General features: G+C 47.9%; 1 protein-coding gene across 4 annotated transcripts in view; it reads right to left on the minus strand.

Annotated features, from left to right (window-relative positions):
• Usp24 (ubiquitin specific peptidase 24) overlaps positions 1-19,067 on the minus strand; it is a 143,938-nt gene that overhangs the window by 50,102 nt on the left and 74,769 nt on the right. For all 4 annotated transcript variants that reach the window (XM_045139213.1, XM_045139216.1, XM_045139215.1 and 1 more), the window contains 9 exons: positions 15,530-15,627; positions 12,474-12,569; positions 12,130-12,358; positions 11,461-11,620; positions 10,706-10,861; positions 8,543-8,613; positions 7,281-7,441; positions 2,969-3,030; positions 351-542 (listed from right to left, as the gene is read on the minus strand). In XM_045139213.1, coding sequence (XP_044995148.1) covers positions 351-542; positions 2,969-3,030; positions 7,281-7,441; positions 8,543-8,613; positions 10,706-10,861; positions 11,461-11,620; positions 12,130-12,358; positions 12,474-12,569; positions 15,530-15,627 — 1,225 coding nt within the window. The remainder of the gene's footprint in view (positions 1-350; positions 543-2,968; positions 3,031-7,280; positions 7,442-8,542; positions 8,614-10,705; positions 10,862-11,460; positions 11,621-12,129; positions 12,359-12,473; positions 12,570-15,529; positions 15,628-19,067) is intronic.

The raw sequence follows: 19,067 nt of genomic DNA on the forward strand, positions 1-19,067 counted from the left end.
GTATTCAGAGAACCTCACATGTTCCCTGCTTCTGAGGTAGGACCACTCCCTAGACAGAACCATCTTTAAAAGCATTAAGATACATCACGATGTGCACCGGAGACAAACCTACCTGGAATTACAGTTTTGCCTTGCATTCTGAGGTGCCAGGCTCTAACCGCTCTGACCACCATGGAAGTCTCTGCGGTTCAATGACACAGGGAAAGCACAGCCCAGGCCTGCCGGCCACTAAGACCGCACACAACGTCCCCCACCTCAAGGGTCAGTTTCCCACAGAACCATGAGCAGCGATCTCATCGCCCCAGTCACACGCCACGCTACAGCGGTAACTGAGAACCAGCCGTAATTACCGAGCATTTCCTTTTCTGTCCCACATAGCGAAAGGAGCGTCTTAATAAGCCGCAAATGTCCTGCCAGTAAGATGTTGTCTGCCTCGCTGGTCTCACACTCTGCGGTGCGGTTAGGTTCAAAGTTATCCAACCACGTGATCTCATCTTCAAGCATGGTAGCTGGGCTGATTTGTAAGTGGTCCATTTCTGCAGCTAAGAAAGGGGGAAAACCCATTACAATGAAAAGCTCTCTTCGGGGAGTCACGAGCCCTAAACTTGGCAGGCAAGTCAAGTTCCAGGCCTCACAGCAACTCTCACTGGCGACCCACGGCTCGCGAGGATGTGAGCGCGGGCACCCTTCTGAGTGACCCGCACAGGCCGCTGTGCCACCCGCTGAGCAGGAGACGGACGACGGGGATCCTTGCCCTGATGACGAACTGCTCAACCCAGGGAAGGGGCCTTCCCGCAGGAAGGGAGGAGCGGAGGAGGAGGAGAGGAGGAGGAGGAGCAGCATAGCTCCAAGAGGGGAGGAAGTCTGTAAAGGAGAGAGAGGTCAGTTCTGGGCAGCGTGAACTGAATTCCAGAGAGACCATTTTTATTGTTAACTATCTCATTTTGCCAACCGAGGACTTGCTGCCAACTCTATAGTGGGATCTGGGGCTGTAGAACAGGTGGGATGACACCCACTTCGAGAGCATCACTGAGAACCAGGGAAGGGGCACACAGGTGATGGGCAAGGAACACCGCAGTCAGCTACAACTGGACTGGCACCCGATCTGAACCTGCCTCTACCACCCACTGTGACCTCCTTCCTCGTTCTGCAGTGAGTGCTTATGATGCCCAAGTGGCAAACATTGTTTATTTCACGATATATCATGACAGAATTATTTCTGCCTGAGACCCCAATAAGAGGCCTTGGCTCTGTCATGACCACAGGGAAGGCGGGCACTCACAAGCAGCTGGTTCACTTGGCAGCTGCATGGGTGCAGCCCGCTGCGGGTTCCGCTCCTCTGCCAGCGAGCGGGAGCAGAACTTGGTGGCAGCTGCTCACAGAGGCCTGCCTGAGAAGTGCGCACCGGGCAGAGGCGGGGTTAGGTGGCCTTGGTGGCCCATGTCTCCAGCTTTGACAGACCGTGGCTCTGCATCGTCACGCACTCTGTTCTCTGCCTGTCAGCCTCCCTCACCCTACTGTGGCAAGTGCTGGGTCCTGACATTGAACCAACAAAGGCAATCGCCTTAAGAGAGGCAGCTGGGGATCGCCAGTCAGCATCGCCTTCACTCCATTACACGAACCAACACTAATCCATGAAGTTTCTTTGGAGATTAACAGATGTAAAAAGGATTTGTTTCTTTTGAGAAAGTATTTTGTTTCTCTGTCTAGGGTAGAGAACAACTAGCCATATGCTATCTCCTTCATGCCCCTGGCCTCTAGGAACCTTGCAATTAAATTCTGTGTAACTTGCATACACATATAGAATAGTTTACGTTCTCTTGGCTTTGATACTGGAGTCCAACCAATATCTTTGTTCATCCTGGTTTTTATTTTACTTCTTGTGAGTTGAAGCAAATTTTGGGGTAAATAGCATTGAATAATATCATAAGCTTTTGGTTTAAACAACTAAAGTTAACACTAAACCTTTGCAGTATTTCCAACATACGTTTACATTATTTACAGGTACAGATGATGCAAGCCTGCACGCATTAAAGGGTAACTAACACTGATACTTCAGTCATGCACTTGCTGTTTACAAGCACGTCTCCTTCAGCAAAGTCCACCTTTCCGTCAGCAAGCAACCTTTAAAATGGTCAGATCAGGCTAATCTGGGGAGGGAGACCCTTCCTGGTAGTCCTCTGTCAGTATAGTTAAAATGTGAGCCTTTGACAGTTTTTTCATTTTTTGGTTTTTAGAGGTAGGGAGGTAGGGTTTCACTCTAGCCCAGGCTGACCTGGAATTCACTACGTAGTCTCAGGGTGGCCTCAAACTCATGGCAATCCTCCTACCTCTGCCTCCCGAGTGCTGGGATTAAAGGCGTGCGCCACCACGCCCGACCTTTGACAGTTTTTAACATGAACAAATCTTGCTGGGCTAGCTCAGTTCGTAGAGCATGAGACTCTTAAAATGAACAAATCCCTACATACTAAATGGGTGTGTGATAAAAGAGCTCAGCAGAATAGGAGTTTACCACTATAAATTTGTAAGTTTACCTGCCATTTTCAAGAAAGCCAAACCCAGGCTGGAAAGATGGCTTAGCGGTTAAGGTGCTTGCCTGTGAAGCCTAAGGACGACCCAGGTTTGATTCTCTAGCACCCATGTAAGCCAGATGCACAGGGTGGCGCATGTGTCTAGAGTTCGTTTACGGTGGTTAGAGGCCCTGGCATGCACATTTATTCTCTTTCTCTTTCTCTCTCTGTGTATGTGTTTATATATACACACAAACATATATAATCTGCCTCTTTCTCTCTCTCAAATAAATAAACAAAATATTTTAAACTTTTTTTAAAAAAAGAAAGTAAAACCCAGATTTCCGAAATGATTATGATCGCCTGTGTACCTGAGCCAGGTTCCGCCAGCTTCAGACACCTGCACCTGCTTTCTTTGTTACCCCCCTCCCCGTGATCCAAGCCAGGCTTTTACTTACTTGTCAGATCATCTAGTAACTGGCACCTCAGGTCAAAATACTCCACACACTGAGACAGAAGCCTAAAAACAGACAGGGTTCAGTTACTAAAAACAGGCTGATTTTAAAAGAAAAATTATTTTCCTTATTAAAAACAAGTTCATAAAATAATTGAACATACTAATTGTCCGAGGCATTAACTACTTACATTAACTTAAATTCTGTACTTTAACATGGAATATATATTGATGAGCTTGCTAATGCACAGTCTAGGAATAATGTTGTAAAATCAGGGAAACTTACTAAATGTACCATGTTTTAAAATAATATGTGCACTGCTTGTCTACATAATACACTGATTGCGTTCATGGTATTCTAAAGTAAAGAATGTTTACCCAGCACTTGGAAGGCAGAGGCCGAAGGATTAGAAGTTCAAGGTCATCCTCAGCTACACAGTGACTTGGAGGCCAGCCTGGGATACAAGAGACCTTCTCTCAAAGCAAAACAAAACAAACCAAAATGTTAAAGGGCGAAAAGAGACTACTTTTACTTTTAATTTTCTTTTTTATTTTTTAAAGGCAGGCTCTCAATCATTCTACCCTAGGCTAACCTGAAACTTTCTGTAGCCTAGGCTGGCATGAAGCAATCCTTATACCTTAAAGAAAAGCTAAATCCAAAACTTGAAGGAAAAAAAAAAAAAAAAGATTAGATTCAAAATAAGTAACACAGAGAAAGAAAAATGCAGAAAATTAAGAAAACCAAAAGTTGGTTCTTAAAAAGTTCAACAAAATTGACAAACCTTTAGCTAGATTACCTTAAAAAAAAAAAAAAAAAAAAGATTCAAGGGGCTGGGGAGATGGCTCAGCAGTTAAGGCACTTGCCTGAAAAGCCTAATGACTCGGGTTCAATTTCCCAACACCACATAGAGCCATATGCACAGACTGGTACATGCATTTGGAGTTTGCAGTGGCTGGAGGCCCTAGTGTGCCCATTCTCTTTCTCCCCCTACCCCTACCAAAAAAAAAAAAAAAAAGAGACTCAAATTATTCAACTTGGGAATACATGTGAGAACATTACTATTGATTTTATATGAAGAAAGGGTTATGAGAGTATCATAAGCAACTGTACACAAAAATTAATTATTTTGATGAAATGGGAAAATTCCAAGAAATACAAATATCACCAAAATGGAAATCGGAGTTAATCAAAAACCTCCCAGCTCAGGGAACTGGAGAGATGGCTCAAGGGTTAAGGCGCTTGCCTGCAAAGCCTAATGACCTGAGTCCGATTCCCCAGTACCCACGTAGAGGCAGATTCAAAGTGGTACATGTACCCGGAGTTAGTTTGCAGTGGCTAGAGCCTCGGGTGCACTCTCATTCTCTGTTTTCTGTCTGTCTCTAGCTCCCTACCCTTGCAAATCAATAAAAAATGCTAAAAAAAAAACAAACAAACCCATAAAGCAGCCCTGTGCTAGATGGCTTTTCTGGTGATTATCCACCAAACACTTGGAAATCAACAGCAATCTCTCTCAGAGGATGACATAACACTTCCTAACTCCTGTGAGACCAAAAGCCAAAGATAATTACTGACCAACATCCGCCTACGTGCTGATGTCGAAGGTCTTAAAGACCACGGGCGACCAGCACACTTGGCGGGAGGGGGGGAGGAGCCACATGGCCATCTCAAGTGAGGCACAGAAAGCACCTGACCAAGCAGACCGCCTTTCCACGAGAGGGCCTGGGCTAAACAGGACGACGCAAGGAAGGCCACACATGGAAACCCCGTGAACGCTGCTGTCAACAGTGACAAGACCTGAGCTTCTCCCTGAGAGCAGGAACGAGGATGGCCGCTTTCAGTGATGGTTCTGGTCAAAGGAGTGAGGCAGGGAAAGAACAGGCTTCCAGACCGAAGGGGGCAGAATTACCTTTGCTTACTGATGGCACTCCTACGCATGAAAAACCTCAAGGTTCCCCCCACCAAAAATCACCCTGTTAATTAAGTCAGCAAAGTTACAGAATACAAAAATCTGTCGTGTTCCTCACATTAATGGTGAATAATCTGAAAAAGAAAGTTAGAAAACAATTCTACTTACAACAGCATCTAGAATATAAAATACTAATACTCAAGCAAACAATGCTTACATAGAGAAAACCGCCAACGGTGTTGACAGAAATAGGACAAGACATAACTACAAAGACACCCGACGTCAGACTGGATGACTCAGTCTTAAGATGTCAACATGACTCAGAGTCCTCTGCAAAGTCAATGGATTCCTATCATAATTACAGAAATAAAAAAAATTTCAGAAAAATTTCAAAAAAAAAAATACAGAATCTCTAGAGAACCCCCCCCAGTAGCCAAAACAATCTCAAAATAAAAATAATAAATTAGAGAATTCCTAATTCCTGACAAAAATTACTACAATGCTACAGTAGTCAGAACAGTATGATGCTGGCATGAAAACATAAAGATCAATGAATTAAACGCACACACACATACAGAAACAAGGAACTAAAACCCTCATATAATCTTATTAAATGAGCATCAACAAGACACCAAAACCATTCAGAGAGGGAAAGGATATTTTCAGAGCAAAACAAACAAAAACACAAAGCAAATAGCTTTGGGAAAACCGGATGTTCAACTGCAAAAGCGTGAAGAGAAGCAGAACTGAAAATGTACCAGTGAGGTGTTTAGAAGCTAAGATTATAAGATTCTTAAGGCGGAAACGGTACCGGGACGCAGGATTCGGCAATGACTACCTGGGTGCACCACCGAAAGGAAAGACAGAGGAGTTGGGCTTCGTCACAATCACGAACATTTGGTGCCCCTGGAGCACTTTCAGGAGAGTGCGAGGCAACCCACAGATGTGGGCGGGATGCCAGCGTGGGGAGAGATCAGTACCAGAGTGCACAGAGACTTCAACGGCCACCCCCACCACATCATCCCATTTAAAAGGGGGGCTGAATCATTTGCTTTGCAAGTGTGAGGACCCGAGTTTGGACCCCTGAGCCCACGTGGAAGCTGGATGCGGCAGCAGGCGTCTGTGACCCCAGCATGTGTGGGCAAGATGGGAGGAGGTAGAGACAGGAGAGTGCTGGAAGCTCGCGGGCCAGTGGGCAGGATGCGCGGCAGTGAGGGATGAAAAGACCCCGCCGCAAGCAAGACCTCCACCTGAGCTCTGAGTCTGCTCTGACCTTGACACGCGCACCAAGGCACCCACGCACCCACAAAACTATGCACAGTACAATGAACGGGCAAGGGTCTTGAATAGACACTTCTCAAAGAAGGTGCTCCATGATCAGTGAGAAGAGAAGTATCACTAATCAGCAGGAAAGCGAAATTGCCACGATGCACTGAGACACTGTCCCATGTCCTAGGACAGCGATGGCCAGACACCAAGCAAAGGCACGAACAGTAAGACTTTGCACAGAAGCCCGAGGGTGTGCAGAGATCCCAAGTGCTGCCCACCGCACGTGGGGAAGTGAACGATGCCCTCCGTGGAAAAGTTGAGTGGTGAGGGGGAGAAGGTCTGGAAGCGGACCGCACTGACAGCTGCAGGACTACACCTACGTACTTAATGCCACTAAACTGGGTGCCGAAAACAGTGAAAGCAGTAAGTGCTGTTAGGTGCGTCTGCCCGGTAAACGCACTGCAGGCACGGGGCTCACGCAGGGGTTTACAGGAGCCCCACCACCTCTCTCCCCGGCTCGTTTGTCAAACACGCACACAAGGAGGGCACGTGACGACCTCACAGGTCTCCACACACGTTGAAGCTCTACACACACGGGGCGGCTTTGGAGAAGCTGGGTTGGCCAAAGCAGTGTCAAGAGCAGGTCACCGCGAGGCTTTCTGCCCTCTGTCCTGGGGTAGATGAGGCTCTAGCTGTAACTGAGGGAGGCTCACTCGTGGAGGGGAGACGAGACAAGCAGAATGGACTAACCCGAGCAGTTTCACATGCCGTGGCATACGTAAAACCTCCAGGACAGCTAAGGGGACGCCCCCCCCCCCCCGCAGTAAACACCAAACACAGGCTATTGAGCACCTAAACTGTGAAAGTGACAGGCAAGAGGACTGAACAGTGTGATGCCCACACAGTGAGCTGGATCCAATAGCCTCAGGCTCTCTCCACTTAGGTGCAGTGGGGTGGGAACGCGAGATGGTGCAAGAGGAAGCATGGTGGTGTTTAATTCACCACAGGTGCGTGGGGGAGGCATAAATGGTCTCTTTCAAGGCCTAAGGAACTCTCATCACCTCAGTCAAGCCTATGAACTCTACAGGAGATTACAGAGAATTACTCAACTTTTCTCTGGCGTTGCTCTTTGCGACATACCTCTGATTGACTCCTCTCATGATGCTGGTCGGGGACCAGAGGGGCAGCTGGGCAGTGAGGACCACGCCCAGCAGGAACTGATTTGGCTTCTGCACATCTGGATGGGCGGACGTGTCTGTCTGACTGAGAGTATACAGCTGATCGCAGGCGACCCGGCGGATCTGAAATCACATCGTCAGCGGACACGTGTCATCAACATCCAGACTTCCTCAGAAGCCACATTATTTATTCTTCCATGTTCTAGAAGGACACTAATTTTGAGGGTGTGGTGGTTAGAATGTAAATGTATCTCCCTTTTAGCCTCAGGGATTAATTTTTTTTTTCCTATTTATTTATTTACAAGCAGAGAGAGACGCACAGAAAGAACGGATGAACTGATGACGCCAAGACCTCCGGCCGCTGCAGATGAACCCCACATGCATGTGCCACTCTGTGCCTCTGGCTTTATGTGGTTACTGGGGAACTGAACCTAGGTCATGGGAGTGTCAGGGACTTTGATTAAGATAAGCTTCCTACTGAAGTCTCCAGCAGCGTGCTGGAGGAGATGTCACTGGGGGCCGACCCTGCAGTCCGGCTCTGAGCTGTGTACAGAGCCGGTGGGAGCCCTACTGCTAGTGTTTGCTGGCAGGTGGGGGCCTCACTGCTACCAATCTGCGCAAGTGAGCCGGCTTCCTCTGCCACTGATGCTGTTTCCTCTGCACTCTACAAGCCTGGAAAAATCCTTTCCTCCCATAAGCTGCTGCTGGTGTGGTTTTTGTCCCAGCAACAAGAGAGTAACTGCAAAAGTGGTAAAAGATTCAACTCAGTAAATGAGGTAAGTGTGTTTGGGGAACTGACTTCCCAAATTATTCTACTACTTTACATTAGTCAACAGTTTATTTATAACAATAAAAACAGTAAGAAGAAAAGCGGCATTTTCAAGTGTTTAAGAAAGTTCATTTCCATGGTAACATGGATTAACCAAAGTCCGGGGTTTAAAGGCAGCGCCTCGCAGACTGTGAGCCAGGGCCTGCGCTGGCCGTCCCCGTGAGCTGTAGACGCTCAGCGCTGGCGGCCGAGCTTCGGTTGTTACGGACGGTTCATCGGTCGTGAGTGAGTTCTCCAGCCTCCGTGGGCTGCAGAGAAGGCGGCACTTGGCCGCTTCTCTTTCAGAGCAGCCTGTGGCCATCCCTTCTGCATTCCCCAGAATTCACAGGTGTCCATGACAGGCCACAGAAGAGTAAGACCAAAGGGTTTTTTTAAGAACTACAAAAGATCCTTACCTCGGCACTTGGTGATCCAAGCAGAATATCGATGATAAAATCAGCAACACAGGGCAAATTATAGAAAGATGCTAGTAACAGGAACACAGAGCAGGCGGGAGGAGAAAGAAGTCAGTTAGGTAATGCACTTCCAAAACGTTACGGTTTCTATGTAGCTTCTTATGCTGGAATTTAAGGAGAAATGTATCTCTTCTTATATGCAGGGCTAAATCAAAAGCAAGGGCCTCTACTTCTGCATCCCCATCTGTCACTTGGGCCACGGGAGTTTAGGAGTTTTAGGGTGCTCAACAGGAGGAGCCATGCCTCGGGTATCTTGACCTAACATCTTCGCACTGCTGTCCTGGATATTAGACCAGCCACAGATAAGTTACCAGTAGTTCTAAATACAAAATATACCTTAAAATGATTTTAAAAACAGAAACTTGGAACAGAGTTAACAATTTTTTCCCTTTGAAGCCTTGGCAGTTTTCGGATCTTCAAGATTTCGGACAGAGGCGATCACCAGTGCTACATCGCTGCAAGCTTGAAATGGTAATCAAAGCTGAGACCAGGCTTCTAAGAGTTGGTATAATTCTTAGAAACAGAGTTGCTCAGACTCAACGCTGACCATTTAGTGAGGGTCTACTACACATTAGGCAGTATTTTGGCTCTGGAGATGCAGCAGGGAACAAAAGAGACCAAAGTCGGGCTTTGTGAAGCTTACCATCTCTGAAAGGGGTGACGGCATCAACATGATAAGTGAACTAAATGTTATAATGACGCAGAAGAAAATAAGGGGAGGTGTTTGAGTAATACTAGGCATAGGGAGAGTCTTTTTTGAAAGATGGTCAGGGAATGTTTAACCAGGACATATGTGTGCAAAGACCTGCAGGAGATGAGAGGCGATGAGGAGAGCACTAAGAGGCGGAGGGGCAAGCAGCGCCAGGGCCCCGAGGCAGCGCGCTCCTGGGGCTTCTGCCCGTGAAGGAGGGCAGGTGACGGCAGGGCACAGTTAGCAGTGGAGTGGACTGCGCGGGGCTTTGAGACCTTTAATGCAAGTTGCTTCTACGAGCAGGGAGCTGAGCAGCTGGAGGTCCTGAAGGAGGAACGGTGTGATCTGAGGACTACGTGACAAGCTTCTCTCTCTGTACCGTGGGCAGCTGTAAGCCGCGCGGACAGAAGCAGGGAGACTAGCTCGGGCACCTCAGCTGCAGTCCCAGGTGGGCGGTGCCAGCACTGCAGGGCTGCCCCGGCTGGAACCCGCACACAGCGGGGAAGCAGGGTGTACCCGCAGGCTGGCAGGGTGTGGACTAAAGGCAGGCGAGAGTTACCCATGGCTGTTGGCCAGGGTACATGGCAGGCTGGCCTCTCTCACAGTTTGGGAAGCCTTTGGAGTGATGATCCAGGCAAGATCAGAAGTCTGGTCCCAGGCAGGTTCAGTTTAGGATGCCTGTCTGATACCCCAGTGGAGATGTAGGGGAATGGCCCAGGCTTTCCATCAAGCTGAGGTGTCGCTGGCTTGTGGCATCTAGGTGGGATTTAAGGCTGTGAAACTCAAGCGCAGGCTGAGTAGAGGTGCTGAGAGACTGAGTTTTATGTGCCTCAATGTCAAAGAACGCTTAGTACTGACACTCCAGCTTCCAAGGCCACAAGGAAGGTTCATAATTAAACAAAATATTTATTTATGTATTTATGAGAGAGAGAGAGAATGGGTGTGCCAGGGCCTCTAGCCACCATAAATAAACTCCAGATGCATGCCCCACCTTGTACATGTAGCTTATGTGAGTCCTGGGAATCGACCTAGGTGCTTTGACTTTGCAGGCAAGTGCCTTAACTGGTAATCCATCTCTCTAACCCATGGGTTTCATAATTTTTAATGATGGTGTCATTACCAGGAATTGGTATATAAAGAATAAACTAGCAACTTGGGGTGTTTTATTTTCTCATTTATCATAATCTCCAAGGAAGCAGACGTTCTGTCTTGTAACACCTGTATATAAAAGGTGCTTGACAATCTTGCAGAATAAACCACTCTAGCAGTATTGGTACTTGTTCCAAATGCTGACTTTCCCTTTCCTTTCATTCCCGGCAGCAGGGCCTTAACTGTAAAACAGTATCAGCAATTCCCAAGAGAAACCTGGAACTTTCCCTGAAAGCAATCACTTTCAGACAAGCCCCTCCTACCTAGTTGCTGGCTCCGGAGCTGGAGGCACGTGACAAGAAGGGAGAGCGCCTCCCCGGCGATGAGGGCGTCCTTGGTGGACACGGCCTGCTGCCGGACACAGATCCCCGCGAGCAGGGCGACCGGCTCCCCTTCACTTCCGGAGCTGCAGTTGCTGCCTGTGGGCAACAGTTACGGGGGTTCGGGAACTGGGCGCTGTCCTAATATAGGAGCCAAAATTCTCGAGTAACACTGAATGCTAAAAGGCACTGCTTAGAAGCAGGAGACATGATCACTGGTTTTGCTCCGAACTGTGGGCTTTGCCCTTAAGCCATCTGCAGGAATTGAAAACGGGTTCTCAAGGTCAAACTGATTTCAGAAGAGGAAAGCACAGGGCATCTGCAGACCGTAAGGACCGGCGCTGAGATGTCCTGTGCGTGGTGACGGGATCGTGGCGGGCTCCTAACGACACTGCCCACTCAATACTTCTGCATTTTATCACGGAGCTGTTTACAAACACACCAGCAGGAAGACCCCAAAAAGCTAAGAAATAAAGCAGTGTCAAAAGGACCAGGCGAAAGCAGGCGGCGGGATCAGAAGAAGGACGGCGCCGAGCAGCTCGGGCTGCAGTGGGCCTCCCGTTTCTGAACGCCTTTTCTCTCGGCAAGGGGACGGCTGTGCACACTCCGTAACGGGATTCTGGCGATCTACAAACAGATCCGTCATCCTTACAGCTACTTCCACCCCGTGTTCTTACCAGTCCTTTTTAAACCAGTACCTGAACTGCTGAGTCTGTTTCGAATTCCAGCAGGAAACAGAGAGTTGCTTTCTCTAATTGGCTGGCTGCTTCCCACAAGGTCGAGCCGCCCCGCAGCTGCAGCCCATGACAATCTCATGAAGCAAGCCACAGTCGACGTGAAGTCGCTTACTTCCATAGTCTAAGGAGGCGTGGAGGGAATGGAGAGAAAAGGCCGTCCTGAGCGTGAACTCTGCCCACCGACCTCTCCTGCCTCGTGCCCACACTGAGAGTTCCCTTGTAGACCACCCGGGGACGGCCCTGCTCACCCTGCCCGCTGCTGACTCTCAAATCTGTCCGCAGGCCGAGGGCCACGCCTGCGCTTAAGCTAACCCTTCCCCAGACTGGGTTTTGCTAGCTCCTCCTTCACCCCTCCCATTTTAGCCTCCATGAATGACCTTGTGACTGCAAATAAGCTCAGCTGTCTGGCTCTGCTCAACCCTCCCGCCCCCACTGCTTGAATGAATCTCTTCCCCCTAACTCTGGACCCACCTTTATTAAGCCGCCGTCCTTGCTCGGTCTTCAAGACCCAGCTCAGCCGCGGCTTCAAAACGCTGACAGTGGCGGGAGGGGGGGCGCAGGCCAGCGCCCCTTCTCCGCGTGACTTCAGGGCCGGGCACCGGAGCCTTTCTGGACTCACCAGCCACTTACTTGTATGGCGACGCGAGCGGCAGGGATGATCTCCTCGACGCGGATGGAGGACCTGTCGGACACCGACAGCTGCCGGAAGGAGGACTTCTCCGGGGTGCCGCACAAGGACATCTGTCTGCTTGTCTGCCGGCTCACATTCCGGAACGGGCGGGAAGACAGGGCTTCCGTGCCGTCTTTGGTGAGGTCTTCATCTAGTGATGTGGGCATGGTCTGTCCCACAAGCAGAAATCTGAAAAAGAAGCGGCCAGGCCGACGTGAGCCTGTTTCACACAGAAGCATGACGGAGCCGGGGGTCTGGGGGAAGAGCGAGGCTGCCTCCCGAGAGGCAGGCCATGCACGCACACCTTGCCAGCTGCAGGCAGATGGAGTACACGCCCTGCCTCGTCTCGCAGTCCACTTCCGACGGGATGGAGTCCCTCTGCATGACATTCACGACCAGACTGCAAGGGAGGAAAAGGTAGCATGTTAAACACTTCTGCTTTAAAAAATATTTCACTTATTTGACAGGAAGAGGGAGAGAGAATGGGCACGCCAGGACCTCCAGCCAGTGCAAACGAACTCCAGATGCATGCGCCCCTTGTGCATCTGGCTAACGTGGGTCCTGGGAATTCGAACCTGGGTCCTTTGGCTTTGCAGGCAAACGCCTTAACCGCTAAGCCATCCCTCCAGGCCAACCTCAATTTTTTTCCATAAGTAATTGTAACGAGGATAATAACCTTTAGTGTTCTTAAAAACTAGGTTTCTACAAAATTCTTACATATAAATGAACTCAGCCTGTTTCTATCCTCAGTGACTTCCTGTGATAATATAACAATCCTGGTCCATTATAGTTAGGCTCCTGGCTGAACGGAACATATACCCAAGATAGAAAGAGTGTTCCACCCTTTCTCTGACATCACTGGACAATCAGCACCTTCGTGTCAGGAGAACTAACAATTAAAACACGTATCAAGGGGCAGTGCATCCAGTCAAGCTTACTTTTCATCTCCATCACACCCTGCATGACTAAGGCTTCCTCAGTGCGCTGCTTGCTTCCCTTCTCACCCCCCACCCTCAGACTTGACTCTCAACGTCAGCAGAACGTCCTTTTAAAGTTTTTATCAGATCATGGCACTCTCCTGCAAAAAAAAATTTTCTGTGGCTTCCTACATGAGCAAAAGGCGACCTGTCTGCACGGTACACTGTAAGGTGCCCCACACGCACCTGACCTCTGGCTTCTATACCATGTTACAGCCTGGCATCTGCCTCTCACTTGGCCCCGACTACTCTGGCCTCTGCGGTCTCCTCAGACAGCAGGTAGATTTCCCACTCAGAGGTCCAAGCTGACAGCTCCTCTGAAGAGCTGTCCCCAGGTATCTCCAAGGCTTGCCCCCTTTCATCTCTGTTAGATATTTTGTAAAATGTCACCCAATCAAGTGAAGCTTTTTATGATCCACCCGTTAAAAGCCACAACCCTCTTTATACCTGTTTTCTTGTTTTATTTCTCTCTACGGCTTTTTCACCCTAAGACAAAAACTTTTCTTAATTGGCTTATTGTCTGTCTTTTCCTCTAGGATGCAAGCTTAAGGGGGACCTGGATTTTCTCTACTCTATTTGCTGCTCTGTTCCCAGTGTTTAAAGCAATGCCTGACATGGGCTGGTGAGATGGCTTGGTGGTTAAGATGCTTGCTTGCAAAGCTAAAGGACCCAGGCTCAATTCCCCAGGACCCATGAGAGCCAGATGCACATGGTGGTGCGTGCGTCTGGAGTTTGTTTACAGTGGCTGAGGGACGAGGTGCACCCTTTCTCTTCTCTCTCTCTCTCTCTCTCCAATAAATAAAGATATTTTTAAGCCTTTAATCTCAGCACTCACGAGGCTGAGGTAGGAACATCACTTTGAGTTTGAGGCCACCCTGAAACTACATAGTGAATTCCAGGTCAGCCAGGGCTAGAGTGAGACCCTACCTCATGAAACCAAAAATACACATATTTCAAAGTCCAAAAACCAGCTGGACATGGTGGCGCGTGCCTGTAATCACAACACTGGGGAGGTAGAGGTAGGAGGATCGCCATGAGTTCAAGGCCACCCTGAGACTCCATAGTGAATTCCAGGTCAGCCTGGGCTAGAGTGAGATCCTCCCTCGAGAACCCCACGCCCCCAAAAAGTTCAAAAACCCAGGCCTGACACACACAGAAGCATATACAAACAAGTCCTCGTACAGTGCCTTGACTGTGTGATCTGAAATTGCTACGACTGGTCCTAAAGTGTTGAATAAAAAGCTAAGTATGGAGGCTCAAACCTGAAATCCCAACATGGGGATTTCAGGATGGTGTGGACTAGAGAGTGAGCTCTCAAGACACCAAATGTAAATGTAAACTTCACATTTATAGCAGACCTTCCATACTGCTTGGGGCTTCTTTCGGCTCTCCACTCCCACTCCTGCCCCTTCATCTCAAGGTCTCCCTGCCACACCTTGCTCGGGCGTCCCTGGCGAGTCTTGGCTCAGGCTTGGTCTCCGCTCCTTCCTCTGCTCGTGAACCTCCCCCTTCCTGCTCCTCCCGCAGGCCCGACACTCCGCGCCCTCCGCCCTTCTGCACGCACCACCCAGTAAGAGCCTTCCGCTCACAGCTCAGCCCTCAGCCCAAGTCGCCCTAGGAGAAGCTCCACAGCCTGGCTGTCCTGCCCATGCAGTGGCATTCGTGCCCCCCTCCCCTCAGCCCTGTCTGCGTGCACGTGTCTGAATGGGCCCGGGGCAGCTTCCTAGCCTCGTGCTGTGCTCGGTAAAGGTTCTGCCTCATCTCATCTCCATCCGCAGCACCTAGGTCTTCTGCAGTACGTTTCACTGGGAACCAAGTTCACATGACTGCCAAACTGAGGGGGAAAAAAAAAATCAAAGAAACAGATGTGGCCTCCTCGCCTTTCTTCTTGAGATTCTCCCTCACTACCAGAAGGGAAAGACATGCTTCTTCAAGCTTTTCCAAGTAAGCAACAGTCATAAAATGAGTAAAAATATCTTAAAGGGGTACCAACATGTATTGCTTACATACTAAGTATGTCCATATCTAATAAAAGTAAATTAAAAGGGCTGGAGAGGTGGCTTAGCGGTTAAGGCACTTGCCTGCGCAGCCTAAGGACCCAGGTTCGATTCTCATGTAAGCCAGATGCACAAGGGGTCACATTCATCTGGAGTTTGTTTACAGTGGCAAGAGGCCCTGGCGTGCCCATTCTCTGTCTCTAATAAATACTAAAAATAAATCTTAAAAAAAATTTAAGAAAAAAACAAAATAAATCTCAAAGGAACAAACCATTTTCTTTTTACACTAACTCTCATAAAGCTTCACACAACAGACTGAGGAATAAGCAAGGCCTCTGTAGAGAATGAAGGAATACAAGTATGTCAATTTTCTGCAACTCATATACCTTAGACCTCCTGCTCTGAGGAAGTTCTCGCAGAAAGATTTTGCACAGCTTCTTGCCATGTCATCATCAGCTGTTGGCATGAGCTTGGAGCTTAGAACCTAAGAAAAAGGCAAGTATACCTGATCATCCCCACGTTTTCGGAAGAAATCACTCTTATCCAGAAAACTCTGGTCTACACTTCTTTAATGTCACATGCCAGTTGTCCCCCAGTAATATATGGAAGGCAAATTCTCAAAATTAAGATAATCACAGTTTCCACTGTATGTTGAATTAGGAAGAAAATGACTTCTGTTCAGAAGGAAGTCAGCACTTTACTCCTCCCGTGAGGCTGGTGGGTGGGTGAGAGTCTCAAGCTCAAGGAATCACAGGTAGTGGTATGTAATATGCAAAATATGTTCTTTTATTTATTTACATTTTTTCTTTTGAGGTAGGGTCCCACTCTAGCCCAGGCTGACCTGGAATTCACCATATACTCTCAGGGTGGCCTCACATTCATAATCCTCCTCCTGTGGCTGCTTCCCAAGTGCTGGGATTAAAGGTACACACCACCGTGCGCAGTAGAGAATGGGCAGACCAGGTCCTCTAGCTGTTGTACATGAACTCCAGATTCATGTACCACTCTGTGCATATGGCTTTCCATGCGTCCTGGGGAATTGAACTAGGGTCATTAGGTCTTGCAAGCAAGCACCTTAACTAGTCCACTTCCAAACTTTGATAAACTAACCCAAAGATAAAAATGGTAGGTGAGCCGGGCGTGGTGGTGCACGCCTTTAATCCCAGCACTCGGGAGGCAGGGATAGGAGGATCGCTGAGAGTTCGAGGCCACCCTGAGACTACATAGTGAATTCCAGGTCAGCCTGGGCTAAAGTGAGACCCTACCTTAGAAAACCAAAAACAAAACAAAACAAAAATGGTAGGTGGACTGGAGGGATGGCTTAGCGGTTAAGGCATCTGTCTGCAAAGCCAAAAGACCCAGTGCTCAGTGCTCAGTGCTCAGTGACGTCGGGCACAAAACAAGTACTCAGAGAACAACAGCTTATCTGGTTGGTAGATGTAAAATTTTCTTACTTACTGCCTGAGTTTTAAACAAGGTAAGAGTTCCAGCTACCTTTCTGTTCTAAAAAGTCTGCTGTAGTGGGCGTACGGGCACCATGAGCTTGGATTTCTAATGTGGGCTCCTTGTTAGAGGAGCTCTGAAGGTGGGGGGGGGGCTCAGCCTCAGATGACAAGCAGGGCACGGAGAAGGGGAGTCCTGTCCTGCAATCCCTCCTGCAATCCCTCCTGCACTTGCTCAGCTTCCCCGACACGTGAGCACTTCCCGTGCTCAGTTTGCAGTAAGTCAGTGAACAGTTTTTTCGAAGGAAAAGGCATTTTCCAATACCAACGATGAGGTTTTTCTGGTAAGCACTCACAAATTAACGAGCACAGCGCAAAGACACTGACATTCCAGTTAGTAGCAAAAGCAAGTGTTTGGGCTGGAGAGATGGCTTAGTGGTTCAGGTGCTTGCCTGGGAAGCCAAAGGACCCAGGTTCAATTCCCTAGGATCCACGTAAGCCAGATGCACAAGGAGGCGCATGCATCTGGAGTTTGTTTGCAGCAGCTGGAGGCCCTGCAGCGCCCACTCTCTCCCTCCCTCCCTGTTCCTCAAATAAATAAGCTTTTAACAAAAGTGTTTGGTATAAGTAGCACAGGACTATCAAGGGAAATTCAGTGATTCTGCAGTCCTAGTTAGGTCAGAGACATTTCACTATAATATTTGGGTTTTAATATGGTACAATTTAGCTAGCTAATAATAAGGTAGACCCCTTTTGCCAGGTGCTCTCAAATTATAAGATTTTACCTTAACTTTTCAGAACTAATCTTTCAAAAGCAGCACTTGCAAGACATAATTTTTGTCAACTTAAACTGGCCCCAAATTTCTAAGCAATTTCTATTTTTTTTTGTTCATATTTTTAATGTATATGTCATAAAGGAATGCTTCATTTTAAAATTACTTACTAAATTTTATCCTTTCCAACCAAATCCGTCTTTTCAAACACCTTTTCTACTCTAAACACTGCTGTTACGGACCCGTGTGCACTGTAAGCTGAGACTGTTCTTTTGGAGTGGGGAGGGGGTTCAAGGCAGGGTCTCGCTCTCGCCCAGGCTGACCTGGAATTCATTATGTAGTCTCAGGGGGGCCTCAAGCTCACGGCGATGTCAATGTGGGCTTCTTGTTAGTGATGCTCTAGAAAAGGGACCTCAGCCTCAGGTGGAAAGCAGTGCATGGAGAAGGGGAGTTACTTTAAGGCAAATGTGTGATTTTACATCACCTTGGCGGGCCAAAAAATGGGCATAATCATATCTTTGAAGTAGGGTGTCAAGTGAAATAAAACTTAGGAAAAATACAGGTGCCTTAACAATTGTGACACTTGACATGACTTAACACTGACCAAGCAAAATCACGCGGGGCTCTACTTTCTACAGAGACACAGCAGCAGGAGGCCCCGGCCATCACTGTGGAACAACGTGGGTCCCTGCTCTCGCCTGCACGTGTTCCTTTCCCAATTATGCCCACTATGCCTTGCATACAAAACTGGAAGCAACGATTTTTTTTGTCTTCTTTTATTCTAAGACCTTAACTACCACAGTGATTTGCACACATAAACAATCAGCATTCACTAAAGTAAGTATATAAATCTCAACCTATTTTTAAGGAGGTAACTGTAATGGGCTCAAGACTGCATTCTCCTAGATTTAACACTTAGAAACACTAACCCTTAATGGGGTGGCACTATAAGGTGGGAGCTCTGGGGAGTGAGTAGGGATTCCTGGGTGGGAGCAGTGACCTCATCAACGAGACCCTGGAGAACATCCTCAGCCCTTCTACCAAGCAAGGACACAGTTTTCAGACCCACGAAGCAGGCCTTCTCCAAACACTGAGTCTGCTGGTCTCTGATCTTGGATCCTTCAGTTTCTAAAACTTTGAGCAATATACGTGCTTGTTGTTTAAGTGAGTTTGACCTATGGAGGTTATTATAGATTTCTGAAAGAACCAAGATAATAAAAATAATCATCCACTCTAATTCATTCCAACAACTTTCTTTTATTTTTTTTAATTTTCGAGAGAATGAGGGGGGAGAGAATTGGCGCGCCAGGTCCTCAGTCACTCTAATTGAACTCCAGATGCTTTCACTACCTAGTAGGCATGTGACCTTGCACTTGCCTCACCTTTGTGTGTCTGGCTCATGTGGGATCTGAAGAGTTGATCATGGGTCGTTAGGCTTCACAGGCAAGTGCCTTAACTGCAAAGCTATCTCTCCAGACCTCAAACAATTTTCTTACACCCTTGAATCTGTTAATGTGCTTCCTGATAAATACCTTATAAATGTTGGTTGATGTAAAAAAAATTAAAATATTACAATGTATTTTAATCACAAAAGCTATAGGTAATTCATATTTTATTGCAAAACTTCCATAGGAAGGTAATAGATAAGTTTTTTTTTTTTTTTTTGCGGGGGGGGGGGGGTTTGAGGTAAGGTCTCTCTCTAGCCCAGG

The sequence above is a fragment of the Jaculus jaculus genome, chromosome 21, assembly GCF_020740685.1.
Source record: "Jaculus jaculus isolate mJacJac1 chromosome 21, mJacJac1.mat.Y.cur, whole genome shotgun sequence".
Taxonomy (NCBI): Eukaryota; Metazoa; Chordata; class Mammalia; order Rodentia; family Dipodidae; genus Jaculus; species Jaculus jaculus.